The 18155-nt window shown below is 45.3% G+C and overlaps 1 protein-coding gene across 1 annotated transcript in view; it reads right to left on the reverse strand.

Moving 5' to 3' along the window:
• Positions 1-18155, reverse strand: part of DNAH14 (dynein axonemal heavy chain 14) — a 2000441-nt gene that overhangs the window by 144464 nt on the left and 1837822 nt on the right. Inside the window, exons 81-82 of the mRNA XM_069608705.1 lie at positions 12286-12473; positions 11113-11309 (exon numbers count right to left, since the gene is read on the reverse strand). Of these exons, the coding sequence (XP_069464806.1) occupies positions 11113-11309; positions 12286-12473 (385 nt within the window). The remainder of the gene's footprint in view (positions 1-11112; positions 11310-12285; positions 12474-18155) is intronic.

Below are 18155 nucleotides of genomic sequence, written 5' to 3' on the forward strand. Positions count from 1 at the left end.
AGTCTCTGATCAATTCTTTTTAGAATCTGCAACCACATATGGTATAATATAGTAAAGTTCAGTACAGTACAATAGCATGAAACTAATAAATACTATGATTGGTCTGAGCAAAAATTGTCCATTTATATCTTAAATTATAATAGCCTTTAGTATGTGCATCATTCATATTCATACAATTTGTCAGACGTGTCTTGTCGTTTCTACATCATGTTCGCAGAGTCTACGAAGCCGCTCATCATAGGGAATTTTAGACGAAGCCCCAATTCTAGAAAGTGTAGGAAGAAGATCCAGCCTGAGCAGCTTTATGAATCTTCTCACTTTGCTATTGTAATGATTTTTCAGATATTTACAAGGAGAGCTGACCTGGAAGCTCTGACAGGTATATATTTTGTATCTCTTAAGTTTGCTCAATGATGCTGTATTGGTATTTCTATCCAATATGTTTGAAAGTTCTTTTTTTGTTTTTCCATGATAGTAATTGGAGTATCTGCATCCATTTCAAAATCTATATCATCAAAAAAAGCAGTCTCCTTTTTCCAATTTTCTTAAGGGGCTCCAATATCATTGAGGCTCATCAAGGGCTTAAAAATACCAAGTATTGTATCAGCATCATCAGGTTTACTCATTATACGCAAATTAAACATTCTCATCGCTACTTTCTTTAAAGTTGTAAGTAAAGTTAATCCAAGTTCACAATAAATCCCCTCAACAGGGGCCGATTTAGGTAACCCCACAGCACCCCTCCACAGTTTGGCTTCCAACTTCCTGGGCCATTTTGTTTCTTTCACCGTGAATATTTCAAGGTCATAGCTTAAACTCAGCATCAAGCAAGTTTTATACAGTCTCACTACGCCTTCAACCGAGTAACTACCTTTATATTAAATAAAGTTTAGAATTGCTAGGACTCTCCTTTCTATTTTTTGGGTTACATAAGACTCAATTTGTTTCATATTGTTATTATCCGATACATACATACCCAGATACACATAAGAACAAACTGCTTCAATTTTTTCCTTTTCCTTTTACTACACATAGGCCTCATTACGACCCAGGCGGTAAGTTACCGCCTGGGTCGTACCTTTACCACCATGGCGTAAACTACGTTTACGCCATGGTGGTTGGCGGACTTACCGCCCCATTCCGAGGTTGGCGGGGCGGTAAGTCCCCAATCCCCATTTACCCTTCCCCATTCCCATTTTTGCCCCATAGGGCAAAATGGGAGTGGGGAAGGCGTTAATTACGCCACCGTAAATTACGGTGGCGTAATTAACAACAAGGTCCCTTAGCGCCATGGATTTTAACACCTGCTAGCAGGTGTTAAATCCTCCATGGCGCTAAGGGACCTCGGAATCAGGCGGTAAGGGTCGGCGCTGTTTACGCCGCCGTAAATCCCTTACCGCCTGGGTCGTAATGAGGCCCATAATGTTTAGACGTTTTCTTAATTGGACGAATTATCATTATTTCTGTCTTTTGGTAGTTTATTATTAGGCAGTTGTCACTAGAATATTGACATAAAGCATGCATCCTTCGCTGTAACCCAATCTGTGTATGGTCCAGTAGTAGGGTTTCATCCGCATAAACCAGCCAGGCTAGTCTTTGGCCACCTATTTTGGGAGGATAATTGTGGCAGTTGTCCAATGTAGCCCCCATATCAGATAAGTATAAATTATAAAGGGTCAGAGCCAGCGGGCATTCTTGTTTTAGACCAGAATTGGTACCTATTAACCCACTCAGAGTACCCTCCTGATCTAATCGAACTTGTACTACAGTATTAGCATAAAGTTCTCTGATAAAATATAGGACAATAGAGCTTAAGTTCTACATTTCTAGTTTGTGCCATACATAATATGTTGTAAGGAAGGCATGGTATCAACAGTAAGACAGACACAAGTGACCACAGGTCAAGGGTGTTTATTGAACTTTCACAAAGGTGAGATAAATGCCTATATAAACCTAACTCTACAGATGGGAGCAAGCTACAACCATCAAACAATAAATAACGCAGTCTTAGTAGTGTCTTGTCAACATAAAAGGGCCTATACTAAAAAAAACTATTGCCAAACCTTACTACTAATATATAAACAATGTGGGGGGATGTTCATGAAAATTAAAGACATGTTCATGAAATGATAAGTCAGGATGTTCGGGTCGTTGGCCTCCCTTCCCCACGTTTTCGGGGCAAGGCGGTTCACTTGAGCAAAGCACACACTCTGGCTTCTGGGGCACAAGGACAAATTTCCATTTAGACCTTCAGGGTTCAAGTCTCTTTGCTCCTTGCAAGCCTCTTGACTCAGAGGACCGGTTACACAAAACAACACAAAAACGTTCTTTTCCTCTTCTCAGTATTCAATTCTGGGTGTTAGCCCCGGATCCCCCTCAGCAGGGTTCAGATCTCTTTACACAACGAAAGTTCAACGTTGTAACACCCTCAGTTCGTCTCTGATCCCTTTCCAAGTATGTTCAGATAATTCCTTCTCGGGTGACTCTCAATTCACCCTGGATCTCCCTCAGCCTGGCTCAGATCCCTCGCTTTCACTTGTTTAGTCTCCCTCAGCCGGGCTCGGACCAATTGAGATGCACTTTAAACCATCGAAGACTTTCAAATGTGCAAGTGATTTAGCTTGACCCGTTGCATGACCACTTTGATCTCATTATTCCTTTTTACTCACACTTATAAGTTGGATACCTAACAGAGACTTTAAAATGAGCACGCACGTGATGCCGGACCACTCTGTGTATGGTATCTGTTGCTTGCCTCCCAAAGTTCAAATGCAAAGTTCAAATTATCTCTGCTTCGATCTTTGCAAACGCCTTTCACACTGTTCTCTTTGTACAATGTTGCTGCTTACAACCTTGGTTCAAAACACAAGCTGGTTTGGTATCAGTCTCTCCGACTCACCGCTTGTGCTGTCTTCTCAGACGCTGCTTTGTTGTAGGAGCCAAGGACAGTACCACGACGGCAATCGCTCCTCCCCACCTGAGTTATTGATGTGGGAGAGCCCCGGGTACCTCTGACACAATTTGCAGGTTTGATCAGCCTTAGTCCCTGGTCTTCAGTTTCTTACTTTCCAAGGCTCATGAAAGTAACAGTCTTCAGAGGTCACGGGTACTTCCCTCTTTGCGACTTCCTCTTGTCTCGCCGTCTTTCTCCTTGACTAAACTGCCATCTTGGTACTGCTGTTTCCTCGTGCGGTTTGCCTCGCTCATAGTATGCTTTCGGGCTCCGCCTTTTATCTGTGTGGGGAAGCGTGATGGATGTCTGGTGATGGAAGTCAGGTGTGTGTAATAATCCACAACTGCCTGACCTTGCCTGTCCATGATGTTGGGACATGTCAGGTATACAGGTCTGGTGTTAGCCCGTTGTCACTCACAGTGAACTGTTTGTGAGAAAGAGCTTGTGTCAAAAAGGGGTGGGGTTGAATTCATAGGTGTCCTATCTGGTAGGATGGGGATAGGGTGTTATAGCGAAGGGGATACTGAGTCTCACCCTCCGGTATCCCACTTCCACTCCCTGAGGGCCCCTCATCCAGGTGACCCTCCCCCACTGGTCCACTCCCAGGAACTGAATCCAAAAGTGATGGGCCTGTGCTGGCCACCTGGATGACAGATCCCCAGGGACTAGCAGGTGAGACACCTTCACATTTCTCACAATGTCTCTCTCTATCATGTCAAATGCACCTGTAAGTCTAAACATAGAAAGAATGCTCCTTCTTTTGCCTCCATCTTTTTCTGTATAAGGTAAGATAGTGACCACAAGTTCGATAAGGTACCCATTCCCTGTCTGAAGCCTGATTGCTGTCTCGAGAAAAGACTGCTTTTATTAATCCAAACATTCCATTCCCGAAGCAACAATTTGGCAAATAGCTTGCAGCTCACATCTGATATTGCTAACAACCTATAATTCTTAGGATTAGCTCTTGCTCCCTTTTTAAAAATAGTTATCAGGATAGAAGCTTTCCAACTAGTGGGAATAAAACCCGAAACCACAATAGACTTAGCCACTATGGCCAAGGTCCTGGCCAAATATGCCAGATTTTCCTTATATATTAAGTTTGTTGCACCATCTGGTCCCGGTGCACTCAACGCTTTTGTACTACGCATCATTTTTTCCAGCTTGTGAAAATGGTAATGGCATTGAGTTATTATAGAGGACTTTATAAGGTTGTGTGCTATTGGTACTGGAACTCGTTTTATAATACAACTGCTTCATATGCAATTTCCATCTGCTTTCCGATATACAATTTATTTCCTTCTTAAACGTTCCCACACCAGCAGTGTATTCATAAAGTAAGGCCCAAAAGCACCTGGCGTCAGTCTTTGTAACCATGTATCGCATTAGAGACCATTGTCTTGCAAAGACTGATGTCTTATGCCTTTTCAAAAAGTTTTTGTACCTAGTTCTCAGGTTAGCTACCTTTGTGGAAACATTGACTCCATCCCCACCTTGTCTTTTCAACCTTCTTATGTCTCTATATAAGGTTTCTTCTCATCAGCTACAATGTTGTCATAAGTTTTAGCACCGGACACAGCATTCACCCAATTTTCATCAAATAGGACATCAAATCTAACACTGTCCAGTGGCTTCTATTACCAGCCGTGTTACTCCTTGTTATACAATTCATTTTTTGCTTTTCTTCCAGTGCACAATTCAAAGAGAATTTTTTAACAACATGGTCTCGCAACTCGATGTTGGAATCATTTCCAAACTACCCATAACATTTAACAGTGATTCCGGGAATAGAATATAATCAATCAATGATCTCTTTCCTCCCACCGACCATGTAAATGATATGCTGTCAAGAGAACCATACTCGCATACAATTGGTAAAATCTATTAACATTTATAAAGGTGGGCCATAGGTTTCTGTTCTTGACATTCTCCTCAGTATGTTGAATAATAGTGGCCCCCAATTGATTAGTATACCAAAGGAAATGGGCAGCCTGTTTGTTGAAAAATGTATTGAATTGTTGGAAGTTCAGGTCACCTAGTATCATAAATGGTGCCTCAGAATATGTCCCTAAAGAGTCAACCAAGATCTTTTCCAACTGATCTATAATCTTTGAAGTTTCACTATTACCTGGGGGATTGTATACATTTATAATGTAAATGGATTCACATGAATATATCAGGCTGGGAATCCTCGGTAAAAGAAAAAAGTTTCACTTTCACTTTAACACTGTATTTCTCCTCTAAACCAATCACTGTCCTCTGGGTCATACTGCCACTATCCAATGACAGTCCTCTCCCTAAACCCCGCCTCTGGCAGCCATCTTCAGATTTGGTAATCACGTAAAGTGGCACTATGACCAAGAAGAGCTGCAGAGGAGCCGGAGGGAGGGCTCGCATGTGAATCCATGCCAGACCCATGCTGGAGAACAATAGTTACAGGTAATTAACTTAAACCTTCTCCAGCATGGGGTTGGACATGGATTTACATGCTCATGAATAATGAATGCACAACAGTACACATTACACAACCACGGGAGGCGGCAAGGCTCAACAGAAGTAATAAACACTTACCCCTGGAACAGACTCAGCTCTAGGAATCCCTGTCAACATAGTAGAAATTCGTGTAGGTATGCGTGGACCTCCACGTTGCAGACCTGCAGATGTCGAGCAGTGGCACATCAGGCTGGAATGCCGTTGCCGCAGCAATCGCTCTGCTGGAGTGGGCTCTCAGATGGCCCGGCAGAGGATGGTTCGACCAGCCGATTATAGTGCATGATACAGCCGGAAGAGCCATCTTGAGATGGAAGCCTTGGACAAGGCCTTCCCATGGTTCACAGGCCCGAAGTTCACAAACAATTGAGAACTTCAAGGAATGAGCAATGTCCAGCGAATGCAAGGACCTCTCCGCAGGCGACAAAGGTTTCGGGAAGAAAACAGGCAACAACAAAGGCTCCTTGAGGTGGAATTCCGATGGAATATTTGGCATGAAAGTGGGGTGCGTACACAGTACCACCCTCAATTCATGAAAAGTCAGATACAGCTGCTTGCAGAATAGTGCCTGTATCTCACCCGCACGTCTAGCTGAGGTGATGGCCACCAGGAATGCCATCTTCCACGAGAGACACTTGAGTGGGGATTTAATGCATAGGTTCGAAAGGCGTCCCCATGAGTCTTGTCAGAACCACGTTGAGTTCCCATGCCAGGACAGGCACCTTCACTGGAGGGAAAGATCGAAAAAAAGCCCCTTGAGGAACTCCTTTATGAGTCTGGGACCAAAGCAAGGATCTTTCCGGGGATCTGGTGTAGTGTGAGATGGCCGCCAGGTGCACCTTGATGGAAACGTGAGCCAGTCCAGCTTTTGCCAAGGACAGCAAGTACGGAAGAATCTGTGGAGCTGTGACCCTCAGAGGGGTAATCTTCTGTGACTGGCACCATGTAACAAAACGCTTCCACTAATGGTCATAGCACTTTAGAGTCAACGCCGCCCTGGCTTTGTCGAGGACCTCCCTGCAGTCCTTGGGGCTGACTTTGGGCCGAAAGGTAAGACCTTGAACTTGTAGTGTTGCCCTTGTACCACGAACCGTAGGAACATCCAATGTTTCCTGTGGATGGGGACATGGAAGTACGCATCCTCTAGGTCCAACGATGTCAAGAAATCCCCTTCCTACAGCTGGCTAAGCACATGTTGCAATGTGACCATCCTGAACTTTTGGGATTTCAAGTACTTATTTATACGGTGCAGGTCCAGGATGGGCCTCCAACCCCCTAGCTTCATTTTGAACAGAAAGTATCTGGAATAGACTGCAGAGTGGGGGCCCAACATCTTGGCCAGTTAAGGCTTGCATGGGTGCCAGCACCCTGCCCTGCGAGTGAAGCCGACGCTGACCTCCGCTACCATAGGCTGGGAGCAACCCCTGTAGGCGTCCTGTGTGAAAGATCGGGGAGGTTGCCTGTATGATGTGGAGTATCCCTTGGATGATCTGCTCGATTTTCCCCTGGAGGAAGGAAAAGACAACAAGCCATACTATTGTAGAGTGCCAAGGGACCATGCTGTCTCTGTGTTCGTCTTTATGGCTTGAAGTGATTCGTCGACCGCCTTCCCAAACAGATTTTCACTATAGAAGGGCATGTCCAGCACCTTCGCATGAACATCCTGGCGAAAGTTTGTGGGCTTCAACCATTCCGGCCGACGAAAGCAGACTCCGTTTCCCATCTGCCGGAAACCCGTGCTGGCGATGCCGACTGCCAATGTAATGGCATGGTCCGATGCAACCTCCCCTTCTTGAAAGATTGTGAGAACCTCAATTTTCTTGTCGTCGGGGAGGAATTCCAGGATAGGGCCCAGCTTGTACCAAAGCTCCCAGCCTTTTCAGGCCAAGATAGCCAGAGCATTAGCCACCTTGATCGTGGATGCCACTGTGTATATGACTCTCTGCCCCATGGAGTCCATCTTTTTACCCTCATTGTCCGGGGGGACTGATGACGAGGAAGCTGGGTTGGCCGAACATTTCCTTGTGGCCGCCGACACTACCGAGTCTGGCGACGGTTGTGACCTCAAGCACTTGGGCACGGAGTCCGGCACCCTGTATTTGTTCTCCAACCTGTCTCGTTTGGTTGGAGCCGGGCATGGGTTCTTCATGAGGGCTAGGGCTTCCTTCCAAATGTCGTCCAAGAAGGGTACCGCCATGATCGGCTTCCTCTTGGACTCTCGCCTCTAATATAGGAAGCCCTCCTTCTTGGCTTCCTCGGGCACCAGCTGGAACAGCTTGGAGGCCCTGGAGATCATTGAGTGGAATGATCCCACCTCATCTGGTGGAGAGACTCTAGGAGGGGCATCCAGGTGCAGTGATTTGTTGTCCACTGGTACAAAGTCCTCATCTTCGTTGGTTCCCGTGGCCGTCGTGTCCAGGTCTGCTGGTGGAGTTGGGTCCCGACTTGGTGGAGGAGGTTGATGTAGCATTGGGTGATGCTTCCTCTTCTTACGCAGAGTCTGGTCAGGGTTCTGCGGCACAACAGGCGCCGGTGATGAGGGCAACCTCTGCTGGATCTCCGTTACTAGGGTTTGGAGAGTTGACAGGATGTCCATTGATATGTCCCTTGGCTGTGGAGGGAACGATGGAGTGCTAGGCCCTGCGCTGCCGTCATCCTCGTGGACTGTATGGACAGACGCTTGGGCGGAACTTCAACCTCGGAGGGCTGTTTTGGGGCCTCCTCGCCCCCCCCCCCCTTATTTTCCCTCCTGATGGCCGTGTACCAGGACCTGAGCTGGTGCTCCCCCAACCCCCATGGGTGCCCACCAGTGGTCGACGAGACCTTTGACTGCGCCGGTTGAGCCTGCTTGGGCTGCGTGGCTTTATTCTCCTCCTCATGCCTTGGCCTTTCTGATTTGTCCTGTAATTTGGCCGGGGTGGATTACTTCCTCTTTGAAGATGAGCTCGATGGCAGGCTGGCTATGTAGGCAGACGGCGATGGTGATCACAACCTATCCAACCTGGGACCCGCATCAGCAGAAAACTCAGTGGAATCGGACTTGCGGTTCTTGGCCTTATCTTGGACCCCCACGGATGGGGCATTCTCAAACGACTTCTACATCCTCCTCGAGGGAGACCGCTCTTCGACCCGACCGGTCCTGGGTGAAGCAGGACCCTGCTCGGAACATGGGTCAGAGGCCTTGCTCAATTTTAGCTACGCCGCCTGCCTGCTATACCTGTCCTCCTTTGTCTTCTTTGAAAAACCCGGGCATATCTTGCACCCATCCTTGTTGTGGTCCGGGTGCAGGCAGTATAGACATTTTAGGTGTTTGGCTTTCACAAAAACAGTCCGTAGGCTGTATTGAGTGCAGAGCCAGAAGAGGGTCCTTCCCTCTTTTTTCTCCTCTGTCATGGTCAGAGGGCGCGAAATAGGCCCAAGACGACCTTCCAGGAACTTGACGAATAATCGCCCTTAAGCGGTGCGCAACTTCACCAACACCGGATCCCTGTTGCCGGCCGATGGAGATAGGAGCACACATGCTCCGATGGAACAAAAATAGAACTTTTCCGCTAAATATTTTGGAAAAAAGTACAAAATAGCTCGGAGAGCAACTCGAGGACTCCCAACACTGAAGCGTGCAGTAAAAATCTGAAGATGACTGCCGGAGGCGGGGCTAAGTGAAAAGGACTGGTTTAGAGGAGAAATACAGTTTTAAAGTGAAAGTGAAACAGTTTTTTCTTCTACCGAGGATTCCCAGTTTGACGACAGGGAATATTAATGAGCATATGAATCCATGCCAGACTGCATGCTGGAGAACTATAGTACTCAGCAAATCATTGCAATATGTCACCGAGCCTGTTACAAATTTGCCTTTTTCCTTTCCTAATTCACGGTACTCTCCTTTCTGTTATCTGGTCACTCAATGTATTGCCCAAGATCTCCTATTTTTTGTTTTTAAGACATGCACTGCTATCCAGGTCGTTAACACTACCATTTAAAAATGAAATGACCCTGACCATTTCAATTGTGTTTTAGGTGTATATAACAACAAACACATAAGGTTGAAGGCTTTGATACTACCTAAAATGACCACAAATTAATGGTGCCAGGCTGAAATTAAGGGAGGGACAAAAAACAACAGCCAACTCTAAAAATGCAAAGGTCTTCTGGCAATTGCTTTTCATGTAGATGGTGGACCTTAACCATAACAACTTTGTTCCAGATGTCAACATCCTGCCACACAGAAGAATCCACACTTCGGAGAACTTAAGCATCATGATTTGTAAAATTAGCTCCCAAAGTGGAGACACAACAATTATTTTTTGAATGACCATCCCACGGGACAATGCAAAGCTAATCACCAGATCACAAACACCCAATCCTCACAAACTGAAGCATTTGAGCAGTATTGCAAACAGAAAGACTTTGAAATTGATGCTGGGAAATCAAAGCTCCTAAAAATAATCTACAACACACATTGGACAAACTACATTGGAAGAATCCCCCGTGACCAGCAGGGCTTGGAGCATCCCTAAAGATTGCATATAGACAGATGAAAACAAACTGCATTATAGACACCACCCAAGTCCCAAAGGGGCGATGGAGAAGCCAGATGCCCAAAGTAATAATAATGCACCAATGGTAAGCCTCTCACTGCAAAACAGCAAGCAAGACCAGTCTCCCCCAAAAGTGTAATTGTGCTACAATCCACTCTTACACTGTTATAAAGGGAACACACTTGCAGCAGGATGTATTACTATGTCTTTCAAGTGATTTCCTGCATTAAGATGGAGATTGATTTTTCAGCAATTCTGCCTTAGCGTGAGTATCCGTACAGTCCATCACAGTTTCCCAAGAACATATGATATATGATATGGCATTTACATCGTTCTAGGCGTGAAACTATGGCCCTCTTTTTTTTCTTTCTTTGGTTTACACCACATCAGCTGCAACGCTGACCCACTCATATGACATTCCTTTTTGATTGGGGCAATGCCAGGACCACCTGGAAATATTTTGTTATGCTCTCAGGACTCAGGAACTACACCCGTCCTGAACTGCAGCTACCCAGCATGATTACTCATTATGTGGCGCCCCACAATGCCCTTGACTTCATCAACCAAGTTCCATTGCCAGCTTAGTCGGGGGGAAGGATCATCATGGGAGCTGTAGTTCAAAACATCCAGAGGGACAAATAATGAGAAACCACCACTTAGTGTCTTCACATTTTGGATCCTGACATGACATTTCCATCAGCCCTAGCCAGCAGACTCAATTGAGAGGGATTATGGGCATCATTGTCCAAAACATCTGGTAAAACGCAGATTTCAGAAGCCTGACAGGGCGTGTGGACATGAGCCACTCTAGCAATCATATGTCCATGTGTTGACCCAATTCATGAGAAGGTCTTTCTAGTCACTCAGAGATATATTTAATAAAGCATAGTCATTATTAGTCTTGTTCGTTATTCCGGGAACTTTGTTGAAGCAGGTTTTATTCCCTTCACAACATTTCCCAAAATTAGAGGATACCTAGATTTGCCAAAATATTGCTAACTCACATTATCTCTATTAACGGAACCCCACTGAAGTACTTTATCGAATGAAGTAGTGGACACACTTTCTGATTTTCTGAAGTGAAGGGATAGGAGACTTGCTCAGAATTTGCATAAAGAAAAAGTATTGGTTTACCTGCCAAAATGAAGGCACCTTTAAGTTCACCAATGAGCTGTAAACCTCTTCCAAGCCTTTGGTCAGGAGCACCTCCCCTCTGATGGCTTGTTGCATTGAGCACAATGACTGAAGCACCACAGACAGCAACTGATTGAAGCGGTCAATTTCTTGACGTAGGACAGTTATCAAGGCTGAGTTTATAAGGGAATCGTTGGCTGTGGAGAAAGAGAGAAGTTTAGATGTAATTTAAAATAAGTAACAGATTGCACCATCAAATGTAAAAGGAAAGGCTACAAACAAAAGGTGATAAAAAAAAAACGAGCAGCAGTCTTTATAGACTTAGTCATCCTATAGATATTAATACACGTTTAGCCCAAAACTCAGTTACTACATCACTTTCCTGACTCAGGAGTCTGGTTATGAACCCTACCTTTCATTGCATCCCTTATGCCTAAGTGACTGCAATATCCTAAACCCGGATTTCTGTTCTTACATTTCTGAGATGGGTAAGGAGTCAATTTACCAAACTTGATTTGCCCATCATTAAGTGAACCATGCTATATTCTAATCTTCTCTAGAAAGGCTTGGGCAAGGCATGTCTCCATCTGGTGCACAGCATGGTTCCATATATGATCTCTGATTCAAACAGATGCTGTCACTTCTTGCATATCTTGCACGCCCAACAATGGCCACCAGTCTTGTTTTCAAGAGACTCTTTAAGTTGCTGCCTTGAATCCAGAAGCACATCTCTTGCCCTACCTGGCTATCCTCAATTAAACACAGATTAACATCAGTTTCGAAATTGTCTGATCTTAACTGTTGCCACCATGCATGTATAAATCTCATTGGAGCTGTGATTTGTTGGTAGCAAAACAATGGTAAACCATCTTTCAATCAACACAAACCATAAGAAAATCCTGTTTTTTTGAAGTTCGATCTTTAAGGCAAATTATGCATGTAATGCTTTCCTAAGGCAACTTACCCACTTCTCTTTGGGAGGATCACCTAAACGTTTCCTTACATTCAAAAGGCCACACACGAGCCATGCATGTATTGGTCAAAAATGAGAAAGAAATATGATAAAAACCAGTAGGAACCAGGCAGGTGAACACCAGGCGAGGGAGATGGTAACGGTATATCTGATCAATCAACTCAACATGGGTATAATTAGACAACAAAACTAGTTCTGACCTGGAGCAGCTTTCGCAAGACCATTCCAAAGATGGCCAGACATTAGGCCCCCCAATGAGACGTGGGCATCAGCGTGGTTTCCATATGCAGTGGCGCCCTCTGCAGCATTTCCTTCCACAGTCTGTGGCAGCTGGCTTAATATGTTTGATACAATCTCCATTACTACATCATCGTGGTTTTTACCACCTCTGAAACAACAAATGCCATTCATTAATTTATTTTACATTAATTTATTTTACACCAGATCTGAAAACCACCCTATGTAACAGAGTCCACAAGTCACTAGAGGTCACAAGGATAATGATAGCCTGACCTACATAGAATCCAATGACAATATGATTATTCAACCAACTAAAATATTTTTTTAGGGAGTGCGAGTAAGACTGCACACAGATGCTGTCATGTTCAAGGTAATGTGTTTATGCCTGTTGTGGTGGTAGTCCCAGAGATAATGTAAAACACTGAAGCGTGAGGGGTATGGAGTCTTCAATTAATCATAATCACTGGCATTGCTCGTGCAAACCTTCCAAATTATCCTTTTCCAGGCAGCTTTCTCAGGCTAAAAAGAGCCGTCCCATCTCTCCAGAGGTGTTGCTAATGGTGGGTTAGAGGGGCTATAGCCCCGGGTCTTTTGGTTGTAGCCCTGGATAGAAGCTCAGGGGCTACAAAAAAGGCTAGCCCTGAGTCCTGATCTAGGGCATGAAGCTGTTAGAGACCAAATTCTCTGTCTGTTACCCGTCTGTCTGGGTGTGAGGCATGGCGGGCTGCATGGAGCCCCGACACATAAGCCCTCATCCTCCAGTCAAAGCTGCTTTGCAGGGACACTTTCCAAATGCACCCGTTTCTTGTGTAGTGTAATAAGATTACCACACATATGCACATGCGCTACACATATGCCACTCTTACATGCCTCTTACATGCCACCATGCCCATTTACACCACCACCCAACAGCCTCTACTCTTACACACAGATATCACATGTCTACTATCCAGTAGACGCACTAGACTTAGAGCCCGAACTCAACCACCTAATCTCAGCTGCCATCCTAGTCTCTTAGCCCATCGCAACTCATGTCTAGGCTCACGGTCCATCCACAGATGCAACCCACACACTGAACGCACGCGCATACAAAAACAAACATCTACTCCCCTGCTAATACCACACACTATGCTAAACATAGCCAGTACTCCTACCATCATTGAGATTAAAAACAGGCACACACCACATATTAAATGTGCCCTCCTGAATGCCCGCTCACTCCCGGCACATGCCCCTGAAATACACAATCTCCTTACAAACCACAACCTTGACCTATTGGCCATCACAGAAACCTGGCTACATGATGCCTCCGGCCCTGCCATCGCTCTTGCAGTCCCACCACAATATACTATCCTCAGACAAGATAGACCAGCTTGCCTAGGAGGAGGAGTAACCCTCATCTTCAAAGAAGCCCTATCCATCAGACTTATCAGTCACCAATGGGCCAGTAAATCAGGCATTTTATCTGTTAAACTTGGACTATCCCCTAATAGCACCATCAACATACACATATCATATCGCCCCCCCCCTGACCTCCCATCTGACTTCCAAGGACACCTTATCCACCTACTCAGTGACAACCTTAAAGGCTCTACCAAGACCTTACTTCTTTCTTCTTGGAGACATAAACCTAAAGGTCAACGACTCCAAAGACAAAGCTGCGGCAACCTTCATTAAAGAGCTTAACGATCTAGGATTCACACAAAAGTCTCAAGCCCAACACACATCAAAGGACGCACCCTTGATTGGGTTGCAGATCATGATTGTCTCACCTCTATCACATCGTATATAGCCCTGCCATGGGCCGATCACAACTGTATCGAATTCAATTTACCCATCACTTCCAGCCCTAAGATTCTCACACCTGCCCCCGCTGCCCAAGTGAGAAGCTCCAAAAAACTCACACAGGACAACCTTCGCCCACACCTTAACATCCCAGCACTAGCCTGTCCATTCTCAAACGATCCCAACACTCTTGCAGACATTTACAAAGATACCCTCACTAGAACCATCAACTCCATAGCACCACTTGAATGCAAAAAGGAAAAAAAAAAAATCGCTAAACACCAACTCTTGCTTTACCGAAGAACTACAGTCACTGCGCTCCTGCAAAAAGGAGGCAATGAAAAATTGGCAATCCAATCCCAGCGATAATACTAAGAACCGTTTTAACCTAATCTCCCGCCAGTACAAAGATGCTGTCACCAAAGCCAAAGTCAACTCCTTTAATGTGTGAATCTCTAATGCCAACTCACAATCAAAGGAAATCTTTACCATCTTCAATGAACTCATCTCACCTCCTAACACCCCAGACGAGATCATCAAAGATGAAGCCTGGTGTGCCAGTATTCAATCTGCCATGTTAAACAAAATAGATCTCCTTCAGAAAAAAGTTCAGGATCACTATAAAGCCCTACCTCACAATATTGGGGCCAAACTGCCTAACATCCCCCCTGCCCCAACCACCCAACACTAATAAACCTCTCTTCTCTCTTAGACACATGACCGAAACAGAAGTCATCAACCTCCTCAAAAACCTTAAACCCTCCATGTGCAAAGGGGATATCTGCCCACCTAAACTCATTAAGGACTGCACTGACCTCCTTGCTCCATTACTGAAAGCATTCATTAATGCCTCCTTCAGAATTGATATTGTCCCCGCCAGTCTCAAAGAAGCATGGGTATGTCCCCTTCTAAAAAAGCCTACATTAGACCCTACACAGCCTAATAACTATCGACCTATAACCACTGTGCCTTTCCTCCTCAAAATCCTGGACAAAGCTGCCCATTGCCAAATGCAACATTTCCTTGAAACCCACTCCATTCTCTGTACTAGGCAATCTGGGTTCTGCAAAGGACGGTACTGAAACCGCTCTAGTGGATCCAAAAAAACAGATCACTCAAATCATGGATGAAGGTAAACCAGCGCACCTGCTACTCCTAGATCTGTCAGCGGCTTTTGATCTGGTGGATCATAAGACACTCACCTCACACCTCACCCAATCAGCTAACTTCTCCAGAGAAGCAGCACTCTGGATCACCTCCTTCCTGGAAGGCAGGGCTATGAAAGTATTCTCCAACATAGCCAATGCTGCCCCGACCACCATCCATTGTGGAGTCCCATAGGGCTCCTGCACAGCACCGACTCTGTACAACTTGTTCACAAAGCCCCTCTTCGACAAGCTTGACGCCCTAGGTATCGCATATACCAACTACACTGACGATACTCAGGTACTCCTACCTTTCACCGGCTCCTACAACAGCCGCCGAAGCACTCCATATTATATACACTACCATCCAGGCCTGGATGGCAGCCAATGGCATCTGCTTCAATGGAGATAAGACCAAAATCATTATACTAGGTCAACAAAATACATTAGCCAAGCTTGACAAACTCTACGCCAATTTCACCATTGATAATTCGATCATTCCTGTCTCCACTTCTGTTAAAACCCTAAGGGTTTACATAGATTCCACTCTATCCATGATGAGGCAGGTCAGCGCCATCACCTCCGCTTCTTCACATACCACTAAACTCATAAATGCAATAAAACCACACCTTTCCAAACCTAGCAGGAACCTCTACTAAAAACATAAACTGACTCCAAGTCCCGCAAAACAATGCGCTCAGAGCTGCACTAAGACTTCCCAGAAGGGAACATATTTCCCTGGGCAGGCGGGAAGCTCACTGGCTCCCGGTTAAAGAGCGTATCACATTCAAAATCCTCACTCTCACCCACAAATGCTTTAACCTCACTGCACCATCATATCTTTCAGAGACCATAACCAAACCTACTTCTACATGACCAACCAGGACCCGCTACACTAACCTACTTCACATTCTACCCATCAACAGGGCTGAAGCTGGTGGGCTAGGCTTCCCTTACATAGCCGCCGAGCTTTGGAACGCTCAACCCTCAGAGATCAGAGCTGAAAACTCTCACCTTGCCTTCAGAAAAAAACTCAAAACATCCCTCTTCATCTACCTATTGTATGTTTTTTCTCCTGCAACTGCCTGTATTCAAAATTGCTACTACTCACCTTGCCTGTAATTAAGAATTCTGTTCTGTAACAAGCGCCACAATGCCCCCGGGCTGTTCGAGCTCTACAAATTCAAATAAATAAATATATGAGTGGTAACGCTGCATGATGGAATGCATGATGCTTCTGAGAGGATGGGCACCTGCAAACATGTGGAAATTGTGACTGCATCATCCCCTCCACTACCATCCAGATGCAATTGCACCATTCACATGGAGGAAGGTGTACATAGCATCCACCTCGTGGACAGGGCATAGCACATATAGAGAAGGTATGGAGAATAACTGCATTTGCAAAGCACAACATGGGCATAGCAACACAATGGGCCTGATTTACAAAAGTGTTTTACAATGGCGCAATCACATTGAAGAACAAGTTACTTACCCCTGGTAACGTTCTTTTGACTGGATGTTCCTTCCACGTATTCCTCATCCTCTGATATCTCCAATATCCAGCTTCAGCTGCTTCGGAAACACATTTCGGCAGAGGGCGCTGTGCATCGATGCGGTCAACTCAATGTCCCTCGAGGGCCTTTGTCTCGAGGATGATGTAATTAAAGGTATATATATAGCACGCGCAGCACCCGTTGGCTTCAGTTCTGTTTTTTCATGTCATTCATAAGTAGAACTACACACATTAAAGCGTATTTGACCATACTAGACTCTGAAGGAGCGTAAGCTGCAATAACATGGAAATTCTACTGTGGGATAGGCAGGGGGGCGATGAGGAATACGTGGGAGGAACATCGAGTCGAAAGAACGTTACCAGGGGTAAGTAACATGTTTTTCAAATGGATTATGTCCTCCCACGTAGTCTTCATCTTTTGATAGATTCCCGAAGCAGTGTTTATTTTGGAGGCGGGAGTACGAATTTTGTAATCAATGGTTGTCATGAACGGAATGAAGGACTGCTTTCCCAAAGCTTCCATCCTGACTTGCAGTGGAATCAAGGCATAAATGCTTTGTAAAAGTGTGAATTGTAGACCAAGTGGCTGCCTCACAAATGTTTATTTATAGGAACACCTCTTTGCAGGGCAGAAGACATGGTCATGCCCATAGTGGAATGGGCTCTCAAGCCTTCTGCGGGATCTTTCTCGGCCAGCCTATAGCATTCGGTAATAGCTAAAATAATCTATCTGGACAAGGTCTGTTTGGATACAGCCTGTCCCAACCTATGACCAGTGTATCCTATAAACAGTTGGTCATCCAGACGAAACTTAGACATCGTTGCCATGTAAAAACTCAGTGCCCTTTGTGGCTCGAGTCTGTGCAGCCTCTCCTCTTCTTTACCAGGATGAGATGGAGGGTAGAAATGATAAGTTACTTTCCGTAGTGACTAAGGTAGTCCCCTTTCCTCCATACTGCATGGGCGTCCCTTCCAAGGGACAGGAGACAGAACCTTTTTCACCAGAAAAAACCTTCTTCCCCTTTAAATTTAGAGGCACGCAGGGGTTCGGCTCAGGGAGCATGTGCTGCCCAGACTCCGCCGACGGCGCCACACCTCAGTCTCCATTGACGTGTTCACAATAGATTCAACATTGCCTAATGACACCAGTATTATTAGGGGGGAGGTTGGTGGGACGTATGGAGAAAAGGGGACTAAGGACTAAGAGTACGTTAGTCACTACAGTGAGTAACTTATAATTACTCTTACATCCCATCCCCTTTGCTCCATACTGCATGGGCGATTACAACTGAATGTAGCCCCAGGGTGGAGAGGTTCCTGAGCACCGCCTGTCCGAAAGCTGCATCAGATGTAGAGCCTGCATCCAAACAGTAATGCTTGCAGA

This window comes from Ambystoma mexicanum, chromosome 4q (assembly GCF_040938575.1).
Source record: "Ambystoma mexicanum isolate Mex_15411 chromosome 4q, UKY_AmexF1_1, whole genome shotgun sequence".
NCBI lineage: Eukaryota > Metazoa > Chordata > Amphibia > Caudata > Ambystomatidae > Ambystoma > Ambystoma mexicanum.